This window comes from Trachypithecus francoisi, unplaced genomic scaffold, assembly GCF_009764315.1.
Source record: "Trachypithecus francoisi isolate TF-2019V2 unplaced genomic scaffold, Tfra_2.0 Lachesis_group18, whole genome shotgun sequence".
Classification (NCBI taxonomy): domain Eukaryota; kingdom Metazoa; phylum Chordata; class Mammalia; order Primates; family Cercopithecidae; genus Trachypithecus; species Trachypithecus francoisi.
Genome location: NW_022681463.1, coordinates 66230650 through 66243563, shown reverse-complemented (window position 1 = coordinate 66243563; position 12914 = coordinate 66230650). Strand labels below are relative to the sequence as shown.

The 12914-nt window shown below is 36.4% G+C and overlaps 1 protein-coding gene across 1 annotated transcript in view; it reads left to right on the top strand.

The window, feature by feature from the left end:
• RNASEH2B (ribonuclease H2 subunit B) overlaps positions 1-12638 on the top strand; it is a 64149-nt gene extending 51511 nt beyond the window's left edge. The window contains exon 10 of the mRNA XM_033177662.1: positions 12119-12638. Coding sequence (XP_033033553.1) covers positions 12119-12151 — 33 coding nt within the window. The 3' untranslated portion in view covers positions 12152-12638. The remainder of the gene's footprint in view (positions 1-12118) is intronic.
• The last annotated feature ends 276 nt before the right edge of the window (positions 12639-12914 follow it).

Here is a 12914-nt window from a genome sequence, read left to right as displayed (position 1 = left end):
TTTTTGGTAGAATAATTTATTTTTCTTTGAGTACATAGCCAGTAGTGGCCAATAGTGGGATTTCTGGGTCGAATGGTAGTTCTGTTTCTAGTTCTTTGAGAAATCTCCAAACTGCTTTCCATAGTGGCTGAACTAATTTACATTCTCAACAAAAGTGTTCCCTTTTCTCTGCAGCCCTGCCAACATCATCTGTTATTTTTTTTACTTTTAAATAATACCTGCTCTGACTGGTGGGAGATGGTATCTCATTGTGGTTTTCATTTGTTTTGCTCTGATGATTAGTGATGATGGGTATTTTTTAATATGTTTGTGATCACTTGTATGTCTTCTTTTGAGAAGTGTCTGCTTATGTCTTTTGCCTACTTTTTAATGGGGTTATTTGTATCTTATTGATTTGTGTAAAGTTCCTTATATATTCTGGATGTTAGTCTTTTGCCAGATGCATAGTTTCTGTCACTCTGTAGGTTGTCTCTTTACTCTGTTGATACTTTATTTTGCTGTGCAGAAGCTCTTTAGTTTAATTAGGCCCCCACTTGTCAATTTTTATTTTTGTTGCAATTGCTTTTGAGCACTTAGTCATAAATTGTTTGCCAAGGCTGATGTTGAAAAGGGTATTTCCTAGGTTTTCTTCTAGGATTTTTATAGCTTGAGGTCTTACAGTTAAGTTTTTAATCCATCTTGAGTTAATTTTTGTATATGGTGATAGGTAGGAGTCCAGTTTTATTCCTCTGCATATGGCTCGTCATGTATCCCAGCACCATTTATTGAACAGGGAGTCCTTTCCCCATTGCTTATTTTTGTTGAGTTTGTTGAAGATCGGATAACTATAGGTGTGTGGCTTTATTTCTGGGTTCTCTATTCTCTTCCTTAGACCTATGTATCTGTTTTTGTATCAGTACTATATTGTCTTGATTACTGTAGCCTCGTAGTGTAGTTTGCATGGGTAATGTGGATGCCTTGGATAATGTAGATAATGTTGGATAATGTGATGCCTCTGGCTTTGTTCTTTTTGCTTAGGATTGCTTTGACTATCTAAGCTCTTTTTTGGTTCCATATGAATTTTAGAATAGTTATTTTCTAGTTCTGTGAAGAATCACACTAGTTACCTTTTTATAAACATTATTTTGTTACTATTTTCCCAGACTACTAACTCTTCTTTGTAAATATGGGTTTTTTTTAATGACAGTGTAATTTTTTATTATTTGGATATTTGATTGTTTAACAACCATGATCCTGTTTGGACATTTGGATTATTCACAAATGTTCAGTGTTTGAAGAATCAGATTATAAGTAAATATTTGTCCACATCTTTTATTGTTTCCTTATAATGGATTTTTGGATGTGGGCTTATTAGATTTTCAAATATATATTTGGGGGAATATATTTCATGGAAAGCTTATTGACTCTTGCACTCTAACAAACAGTGGGTGTGAAAGCTTAATGCCGCCTTGTTAGCACTGGTTGTTACCTTTGGAAATAATATTTTATTGTGGTTTTAATTCATTAGTAGTGATTTTGAACATTTTTTCATACTTACTAATCAATTGTCATCTTATAGAGAATTGTCTTTTATATTCTTTGCTACATTATTAGAGTATCAATATTTTTCTTATTGACTAAAAGTATTCTATAACTTAAGGACATTAATTTTGTCTACTGTGTTTGTTGTAAATTTCTTTTCTTGGTTTATACTTTGCCTTTAATTTTGCTTATGATTTTTGACATGCAAGTATTTTTAGTTTTGATATAGACATATATACATAAACTTTTCCTTTACACAGATATTGTACTTAGAAAGGTATTTCATTTTACAGGAAATTTAACTAGACACTTTTCTTTTCTTCTGATTTTTTAATAGTTATATTTTTGGTTCTTTTTTGGTTTTTTTTTAGATGGAGTTTCGCTCTTGTTGTCCAGGCTGGAGTACAATGGTGTGATCTCAGCTCACCACAACCTCCGCCTTCCGGGTTCAAGTGATTCTCCTGCCTCAGCCTCCTGAGTAGCTGGGATTACAGACATGTGCCACCATGCCCAGCTAATTTTGTATTTTCAGTAGAGACAGGGTTTCTCCATGTTGGTCAGGCTAGTCTTGAACTCCCAGCCTCAGGTGATCCGCCCGCCTTGGCCTCCCAAAGTGCTGGGATTACAAGTGTGAGCCACCACACCTGGCCTCTTTTTGTTTCATATTTAATTACTTAAATCATCTAGAGAATGTATAATTATGTTTAAATATGTTGTGAGGTAAAGCTGTAATTTAATTATTTTCTCACTAGTTTAGTTTTTCATTTAATCTGTAGGATTATTTTGTCAAATTCGAGTAAGTTCCAATGGGATCTTTATTGAGATTTTGTTAGATGCATAACTTACTTTGGGAAAACAAACATCTTTACAAACTTAAATATTCTTATTTGGGAATATAGTATTTCTTTTTATTTACTCAAATCTTAAGCATACCTTTCACTAACATTTGGTTCTTCATCTTCAATAGGTTCTAGACATCTCTTTGTAGGTGTATGTGTAGATATTTTCATTGCTATTAATGAAATCTGGTTTTTCCAGCTAGGTCTACCAACTGGTCATTTTGTGGTAAAGTTTTATATTTTTATATATTTATCTTTTAAATAACCAGTTGACTAAACTATTAATGGAAAAATTTTCCATTTTATTTATTTTGGATTTCAGTACATAATATAGTATGTAATTTAGTTTTTAAAAATTGCATGCAATTCTTTCAAATAGTTACACCTCTTTTATTATATCTTTTACATTATATTACATGGGCTAGAATATCCGGAACAGTATTAAAGAGTAATAATAGCTGTCTGTGTCTAAGTGGTGATTTTATTGATGTGCTTTACCATTAGTTCTGACACTAGCTGTTACTAATATGATAAAGAATATCCATCCTTTTATACTTAGTTTCCTTTAGGTTTAAATTAGTGATTGGTGTTGGTTGTTATCAGATATCTTTTTGGCATCTATTGAAGTGTCCATAAAGTTTTTACTACTATCAAACTGTATCCGAGTGTCTGATAAACTCCCCCTGGCAGTAAAGGATCAATAGCACAGTGGATGCATCCTATCTTTCTTAGCCTTTGTCAAATGTAGTTTTCAGTTAGACTTTCTATGCTTTTATTAAGGAATTTTGCAGCCATATTCATAAGCAATGCTGCTATTAGGCTTTAGCATTAGAATTAGGCTAGCTTTCCATTTTTTCCAATATTCTGGAAGGATTCATTTTGCATTATATTTTATTGCTGGAAAATGTTTAAGAATCTTAGAGGTAAAACTATCTAGCACTGGAGCCTTTTTGTTGTTGTTACAGTTTTTTTTAATCTGCAAGAATTTCTCATCTGTTCTTTATCTTACTTGACATTTTTGAGGAGTACAGGGTAAATATTTGCTGGAATATTTCTCATTCTAATGTTTCTTTCTGATTAAATTCAGGTCATACTCTTAGGGCACCTACAGAAGCAATATGTCTTTCTCAGTATACCATGGCAGGAATCACAGTCTATCCCAATATCAGTGTTGTTGATTTTGATCACTTGATTAAGGTGCTGCCTACAAGTTTTTCATTGTGAATTATTGTTGATTATTTTTGTAATTAATAAGTAATTTGTGGGTAAGTATTCTGGGACTTTGTAAGTATCCTATTTCTTATCAGATGTTTGCCCACTAGTTGTAGGATCTGATGATTTTCTAACGTTCATGTCTTCTATATTTATCAATTGGTATTCTTCTGTAAGGAAGAACTTTCCCTTTTCCTTGCTTCCTCACTCATTTATGAATTCTTAACAGTATGGATTTATAGATTTTTATTTTGTCCAGTGGGCTATATTACATTATTATTATTAATTTTAATGCTCATGTTGTTTCAGAAGAGCTAGTGGGAGACCCTTCAAGCTGACTTCTGTATCTTTTGAGTATGTTTCTCTCATTCTTTAATACATTCCTACTTCTGTGACTGGAGTTTCAGCCTCTTGTACTTTCCCTGTGCAAGCCCTGAATCCACCTTTTTTTCAAGGAACACTGGTTCCTTTCAGGGAAGAATGGAATTTAGAAACCAAGATCTAGGCAGTAGGTATGCTCATTGCTATTGGTATGTCATTGCTTAGGAGCCAACGCTAGGAAATGTGTGCGTGTGTGTACAACATGTGTATACACACATATATACACTATATACTCATATCAACATTTCTCAATCTATCCATGTATCTATCAGTATTTATGTATGTGGTTTTTTTGTAGATTCCCTTTATCAGGCTGAGAAAGTTTCCTTCCGTGCCTAGTTCACTGTGAGTTTTTATCATATATGGGTATTGAATATATAGGTATTATCATATGTAGATATTATCAAATAATTTGTATCTTGAGATGATCAAGTAGTTTTCTTTTTAATAAAGGAATGTCTTTTAATATATGAATTATAATTATTGATTTTTGAATGTTAAACTAACTTTGCATTCTTGAGATAATCCTTACTTGGTCACAGTACATTATTCTTTTTATATGTAGTATGAGTTTTTTTTTCCTAATATTTTGTTAAGTACTTTTGTATCTCTCTTCATGAGGGATATTGGTCTGTGGTTTTCTTTACTTGTAATGATTTTGTCTGATTTTGATGTCAGGGTAAAACTGGGCTTATAAAATGAGTTGGGAAGTATTCTTTTATCACTTACTTTCTGAAAGAGTTTGTGTGAGGTTGGTGTTGTTGCTTCCTTATATGTTGGACAGAATTCACCAGTGAAGCCATTTGGATCTAGAATTTTCTTGGGGGAAAACTTTTAAATTACTAATTCAATTTCTGTAATAGATGAAGAGCTATTCTAATTTTCATTTTTTTTTCTTGTGCCAGTTTTGGTAATTTATATCTTTCAAGGAATGTATCCATTTGATCTAGGTTGTCAAATTTATTGGCATAAGTTGTTCATCATATTTTTATTATCCTTTTAATGTCTGTGGATCTGTAGTGATGTTCCCTTTTTCATACCTGATGTTAGTCATCTGTGTCTTCTTTTTGCTTTCTCTATTAGTATAGCTAAAGGTTTGTCAATTTCATTGATCCTTTCAAAGAACCATTGTCTTCTAGCTTGCATAATCTCTGATGAGACATCTATGATATTTCTTATATTTCCTCTCCTTTACGTAATGTGTCTCCTCCTCATGGCTTCTTTTAAAATTTTCTTCTTTATTACTAGTTTTCAGCAAGTTGACTATGATGTGTTGATGTGATTTTCTTTTTGTTTATCTCATTTGGGAGTTTATTAAGCTCCTTGAACTTTTGAGTTTTTAATTTTCATCAAATATGGAAAATTTCTGGCCAGTATTTCTTTAAATACTTTTTTCTATTCTTTCCTCCCTTTTCTCCCTACCCCCTTAGCTTCTGGGCCTCCAATTTCATGTGTGCTGGAACACTTGGTATTGTCCTCCAGGCCCTATCACTGAGTTTCTGTTTTGTTGTTTATGTTCCATTTTTAGACAGTTTCTCTTGGTGTATTTTCAAGTTTACTTTGATTTATAGTATTTCATCTTCTGTTAACCTTAGTTATTTAATTTTTACTTTAAATATTGTAAAATTTTTTTCTTTTTTTTTTTTTTGCAATGGAGTTTTGCTCCTGTTTCCCAGACTGGAGTGCAATGGCGCGATCTCAGCCCACTGCAATTTCTGCCTCCCGGGTTCAAGTGATTCTCCTGCCTCAGCCTCCCGAGTAGCTGGGATTACAGTCATGTGCCACCACACCTGGCTAATTTTGTGTTTTTAGTAGAGATGGGGTTTCTCCATGCTGGTCAGGCTGGTCTTGAACTCCCAGCCTCAGGTGATCCGCCCACCTCGGCCTCCCAAAGTCCTGGGATTACAAGCCTGAGCCACCACGCCCGGTCTTAAATATTGTAATTTTTAGTTCTAGATGTTCCATTTGGTTCTTCTTTATGTCTTCCCAGATCTCTTATTATGGTTGCGGTTTTCTTTAAATGCTTCAATATAGTTAAAAAGCTACTTAGATGTCTTCATCTGCTAATTCTATTATCTTTGTTATTTTCTATCTTCTAGGTCTATTTTTCTCTATCTCTTTTACTTTTTTATTTTGAAATCATTTTATACTTATAGAGAAGTCACAAAAATAGTAGAGTTTAGATATGACATTTACCTAGCTTCCCTCAATGTTAGCATACATAACCATACTACAAGAATCAAAACCAGAAAATTTACAACCTTATCATACCTTCACCTATCTTTCCACTAATACTTTTTTAATTTCAGAATTCAGTTTGTGATTCTACATTGCATTTAGCTGCCACATCTCTTCAGTGTTTTCTAACTTGTTAGAGTCCCGGCCAGGCACGGTGGCTCACTCTTGTAATCCCAGCACTTTGGGAGACCAGGGTGGGCAGATCACCTGCGATTGGGAGTTTGAGATCAGCCTGACCAACATGGAGAAACCCTATCTCTACTAAAAATACAAAAAATTAACCGGCCTTGGTGGCACATGCCTGTAGTCCCAGCTACTTGGGAGGCTGAGGCAGGAGAATCGCTTGAACCCGGGAGGCAGAGGCTGCAGTGAGCCGAGATCGTGCCATTGCACTCTAGCTTGGGCAATAAGAGGAAACTCCATCTCAAAAAAAAAAAGAGAAAGAGTCCCTCAATATTCCTTTGTCTTTCAATGACCTTGACACGTTTGCGAGTACTAGCCAGTTATTTTATTAATGTCCCTCAATTTTTGAGATACTTTGAAACTATGTTAATATCCTATTTCTCTTATGATCATTTCACTATACTACTAACTAATAATACTAATAGTAACAAACACTGCATAGCATTTATGTGCTTGGCATTGACCTAAGCACTTTACATATAATAATTCATTTAATCCCTACAAAAACTATAATCGTACAGTGCCATACGAGCCAGAATATTGACACCCACCCAAAAGGCAAAAGATGAGAGGAGGAGCTGCTTAAACACTTGCATTATTATCCCTGTTGAAAGTAAGTTTCTTAACAACAGGAACTCTGTACCATTCAAGCTTGCGTCTTGCATGGTGCTGAGCATACAGTATGCAGTTGGTAAAGGATGAGTACATGATAGTCAGATAGGTGGAATAATCTCAGCAATATTCTCACTAATTGAGACTTGATTTTTCCAGTGAAGTCGAGATCTTTATCTACATTTAAAGTGCCTAAGCTGTTTTCTGGCTTTCTTTTGGGTCCTCGAATATGCCAAGCTGTTTCCACACTGGTGCCTTTGGATGACTGGTTTGTCTCTATGTGCCTTTTTCTGAGTCTTCACAGGACTGGCTCCATCTTGTTATTATCACTTATCTTAATCACTTTTCCAGAGACCCAATCCTTGACCTTCCTCCCTTACCTCCACCCAGCTCCTACTCAGTACTCTCCAAACCATTTTCCTGCCTTACTCTCCGCATAGGACCTTGCCTGACTGCTTCACATGTAGTCATGCCTGGCACAGCAATGTTTTGGTTGATGACAGACTGCATATGTGATGGTGGTCCCATAAGATTATAACAGAGCTGAAAAACTCCTATCACCTAATGAGTTGTAGCCATCACAACCTAAGTTGTAGCAGAATGCATTACCTTTTCTATGTTTAAATAAGTTTAGATATACAAATACTTACTATTGTTTTACAGTTATTTACAGTATTCAGTACACTAACATGCTATACAGGTTTGTAGCCCAGGAGCAATCGGCTGTACCATATAGCCTAGGTGTGTAGCAGACTACACCATAGGTCTGTATAAGTTGTATAAGTACACTCTGTGATGTTCACACAACAACGAAATTGCTCAATAATACTTTTCCCATAACGTATCCCATCAATAAGCAACACATGACTGTACATACACAACACCTAACTTGGGGTTGTATACAGTAGACCTTCAAAGATGTTTGTTGCATGACAGAATTAACCAACTAACCAATCCATCAATCCGTTCTGGATACCCCAGACAGGTGTTCAGCAGTACAGTGTTGGAGTCCTTGACAGCCTTGTTGCTAAACCTTGAACTTCAAGAGTCGTTCTGAGAATGAGTTTTCTGTGATGCGTTAGTATTTGAAGTCCAAAGACTTATTCATAAACTCACTCATAAACTTGTATGGGCCTTAAATTTGTGTGTTAATGTTGCTGGTATGAATGAAATAGATACAGTCTTTAATCTCTCTGGATAAAGGGCTGTGAATTTGCTTCTGTCAGTTGGTTAAACTGCACTTGCTGGAGTCATTTTACGTAGCATTTAGAGATTATTTATATTAAGCCCACAACCTAAATTATTGCAGTTTGAGAATATGTGTGGTTTTTATAAACTCCTTGTATTCACAGGAGCTTGAATAAGAGCTCATGTTTTGATTTAGCTACAAATTATTTGGGAATTTGGGAAATTGGCAATTTTGTTTTCTTGCCTATTTGACTTTACCTTTGATGCCAAGTTGAAGATCTCACTAGCAATGTACAATATTAACTGAGGTGAATAATAATTGAAAAGTGAAAAACAAAAGGTATTACACATACCAGGTGCTGTTTTGGGGAATAATATTAGGAACAAATCCTTATGGATCATTTTTCTTTTTGATTAATGTGCCAAGTTTGGGAAAACTTCAAAACATTTCTACAAACTGCAAAACCAGTTGGGTACACAGAAAAGAGCCTCCATCTTTTTCATCAAACCATACTTTTTTTTTTTTTTTTTTTTCTGAAATGGATCCCAGGTTACCAACATTCTTTCCTTTTTTATGACTAGTTTATCTTCAATTTAAATTTTTCTTATACTCTCAGATCCTGTCATCTTTCAAGGTTTGTGCTTCTCGATTCTGCACTGCCAAAGAGACTCTCCTCTGTAAGGCTTAAATTGGATGTCAAGTGGAATTGTCTTTTGTTTGTTCAAATCTGTTTCATATTGTGCTGCTGTCCGTTACCAAAATCATAGTTCTCTTATTTGAGGCCTAGCAAGACACAAAGGCAATCTCGAAGTGAGAACCTAAAGTGTACCCATTTACTTACTAAATGTACAGGGTTGTTTATATTGTATGCAAACTTCTGACAACAGTAAACAGATATCTTAATCTTTAAAAACACAAATAAAGTGAAAAAAGGACTTCACATTAACCATGTTTCGGTACTAAACAGACTAGTTAATACAACGTGGCAGGATTGGTCCTGGTTGTAGTCTCAGTTTCGCCTCAATTCTGTGAGGCGTGGAGGAAGTCACTGGTATCTCTGGGCCCCAGTCACCTCTCAGCATGAGATGGGACTACATCATCAAGATTTTTTATGTCTTTCCCTCCAGTCACTGGTGCTTGGGGAGCCGCATCTCCTTTATACCTAGGAGGAAAGTGCTTTTAGAGTTCGCTTTCATGCAGTGCTTACCATATACTAGGCACTCCCCTAAACTCTTTAGATGAACCAGCTCATGTGTTTTGCTGGAAGAAAGTCTGGAAGAAAATACAACAAAATGCTCATGCTGGGTTTTGGGGTGTCCATGATACATGTATATGTACATTTCTTCATTTTCCAAAGATTATTTCACTTTGCAATAGAAAGAAATACAAAGAACACAATTGTTGGAAAGTAATAACAAAGACTGGCAAAGTGCTTTGTGATTTTTTTAAAGCACCTTTGATATGAATTTATGTGTTAATCTTTCCAGGAGCCATATGGCACAAAGAGTATTATTTCTCTTGTTTTGCAGTTGAAAAAGGGAAGGTCAGCTCGTTTGTCCAACATCACACAGCTAATGAATAACTGAGCCGGAACTTGAATTCAGGACCTCTCACAGCCAGACTCCACCACATCAAATTCCCTTTCCCCAGGGGCCCTAACTTTGACGCTGTTACATTCTAGACCATCACCTTTTCACCAGATATGAAAGACAGCCTTTTCACATAGTTTAGGAGTTGACTTTCTCTGTTCTTAAAGCTAATCTAACTTGACTAGCTGCCTTGTATTACATATTTTCTCCCAAACACCCCTTTCTCTAGGACTAATCCAAAATTTGGCAGTCTTGGGAGTTAGCTATGTCATAGTCAGATCTCTTGGAAGACAAAGAGCTCCAGGTCTAGAGAAACAAGTGGGAGGGTGTTTTCCAAGTGTGCTTAGAAAATGTTTATGGGCTTTGCCCTCATCTGAATAATCAGAAGAAATGATTTGATTTTTACACCTTGGTATACACTCTGAGATTACATAGTCCTGAGGTTTACATATTCCTCAGAGCCATTAGACTGACCAAAAGGGCTCCTCCCTATGTTTCGTAGTATTTTTACAGTTCTCACAGCAATCATTTATCAGTATTTAAATTAATATTAGCTGGGCACAGTCACTCACTTCTGTAATCCCAGTACTTCGGGAAGCTGAGGCCAGAAGTTCAAGTCCAGCCTGGACAACATAGCAAGACTCTGTTTCTACAAAAAAATAAAATAAAATAAAATTAGAAATTAGCCAGGTGTGGTGGCACACACCTGTAATTCTAGCTACTTGGGAGGCTGAGGAAGGAGAATTGCTTGAGCCCAGGAATTCAGGGTTACAGTGGGCTATGACTGTAACACTCCACTTCAGCTTGGGTAGCAGTGCCAGACCCTCTCTCTTAAAAAAGTAAAATAAAATAATCTTTACAACAACCCTCCGAGCTAGACTGGAAGGAGGTGGTATCCCTGTTTTATTGATGGTTCATGTGAGGTCATACAGACAGTAGGTGGCCGAGCCCAGATGCCCAAGCCTAGGCCTCATTCCTTTTGTTTACCCAAGGTTCCTATTCATACCATTGTCTGTGTAGCATATGACCATTTAGCCTTAAGTAATCTGTTTTAATTGCAAATTTTACTTTAAGAAAGGAAAAAAATCACATTTATTCTGCTACATATTCTTGCTTTATTCATAATGAATTCTGCAGGTCAATTTATCCTCAACGGTAGCAAGCCAGAATTTAAGTAAAGCTTCTACTTAGCTGGTACATTTGCATGTCAAATCTTTAATTCAGCTGTCAGTGTTTTAGCATTTACTGTACTTTCATTAATAAATGTTATTTTGATGGTCTCAGGCTAATCAAGGCTATTTGAAATGGGGGACGGCACCAAATGAAATTTACAGAGAAATCAGAGCTTCTTCATGGACTTTAAAAGAATTGTTACTTTACACGTTTTTGATTCAGAATGCATGTAAAATTAAAGTTAGACATGTTAGTTCTTACATAAACAAGCAAAAGAAGTTAAGGAATTAACATAGATTTATTCGTTCCCTTAAGAGCATGTACTGAGCACCTCCTGTGTGCTAGACATGTTCTAGATGGTAGAAATGCAGGTATCAACATGGCAGGCAAAAATACCTGCCCTCAAGAATTGCCATTCTAGAGTGAGTAGACAGACGATATCTCAGATAGTGCCAGGACCTATGGAAAGAGCTGACCAGGCAGGGCACTGAGTTCTGGGGAGTGAGTGGTCAGAGAAGACCTTGCTTCCTTCTTATCCACGTTCTGCATAGGAATTTAATTTCCATGTACATTTTTTTTTGTAACATATAGCTCCAAAACAAGTTATTTTTAACTTTGCACTCAATAAAAACCAACTTGTAGTAATTAAACTTGTTCAGTACATTCTTCACAGGGACATTAGGTGCTATTACTTCTATCAGCAACAAGTATCTGCTTATCTGTTTTTTATACATTGGAGTCCACATAAGGCTTCCTGGAACTGCCTCTTAAAAAAAAAAAGAAAAGAAAAATGGTTTAAGAAGTACTCATCTCCGAACGTTATTTTCATGCATTTCTTGTATTTTATTTTTTTTCCTATAAGATGATGCCCATCCCATAAGTTTGGGCCACCCCAGCATCATATTTCCCTCCCTTTGAACATTTAAAGAAAAATATACTTCTTGGTGTGCTCTCCAGGAGCCTGCTATGAACCCTAGATGAGATCTCGGAGGCTGGCCACGATAGGAGCCCCTTCTTGTATCTGAGGTCATCTCTTAGAAGCGAAAATGCTCAGCTCCCCTCAGGACTAAACCCGCCAGCCCTGCGTTCTGTTCTAGGAGCTGCAAATGGTGCTTGGGATTTCAGGTGACTGTTTCTCCTCACCAGGACACAATACATGTTTGTTTTCCTTTCCTCTCTAGATGGCAGCACAAAGACAGAAAAGGGGCAAGTGACGGTGGTGGCTCCACGCAAGGCTTGGCGGTTTTCCCTGCAACTTCAGACACTCCTAGAGGGCTCAGACTTTTTCTTCTGCACTTTCTGGAAAATTGCCAAGTGCCAAAAGGTGTATTTTAAAGCACTGATTGTAAATGCTTTATTTCTTTGATGAGTCCCACTAGTCTATGTGGCAGCAGCATTCCTCCCTGGAGCGCTCAGCTAGACGGTTCTGTCCGGGAGCTTGAAAGCATCCCAGCTGTGCACCTGTTCATAGTCTGAGGACCTCAAGCTTGGGCATGTTTTAGGCATGGATGTGGTGACTTAAAGTACTTGATTGTCTTGATTTCACCCTGAAAGCTTTGGCAAACCAAGTTTCAACCCTTACTTTAAAAACCCGACACATCTTTACTCCATATCAATTTGGAAGCTTCTAATTCATAAATATGCCTAAACATTGGCATTTTATCTCTCCAGGAGTTATTAAACATTTCTTCCTTTTTAAAAGATTTGTCCAGTATGTGTATTATTTTATTTTTCAGAGTAAGGACATAGGAGATGAGGGAAGGTTGGAAGTAGATGCCAAAAAGTGATTTGGTGGGGAATCTGGTGCGTCGTGAATATGTTTTAGCAGAGAGTGGGAGGTTTTGTGCAAAAATGTCTGCGGATTTGAGCTGGCTTGTCCACTTGACATGCAAGAGGAATGTGTGGGTGCTGCTCAGCTGATCTTTCCGCATTCACACAGGACCCCAATCTGCTTCTTCAGGAAATAATTTTGTTTCC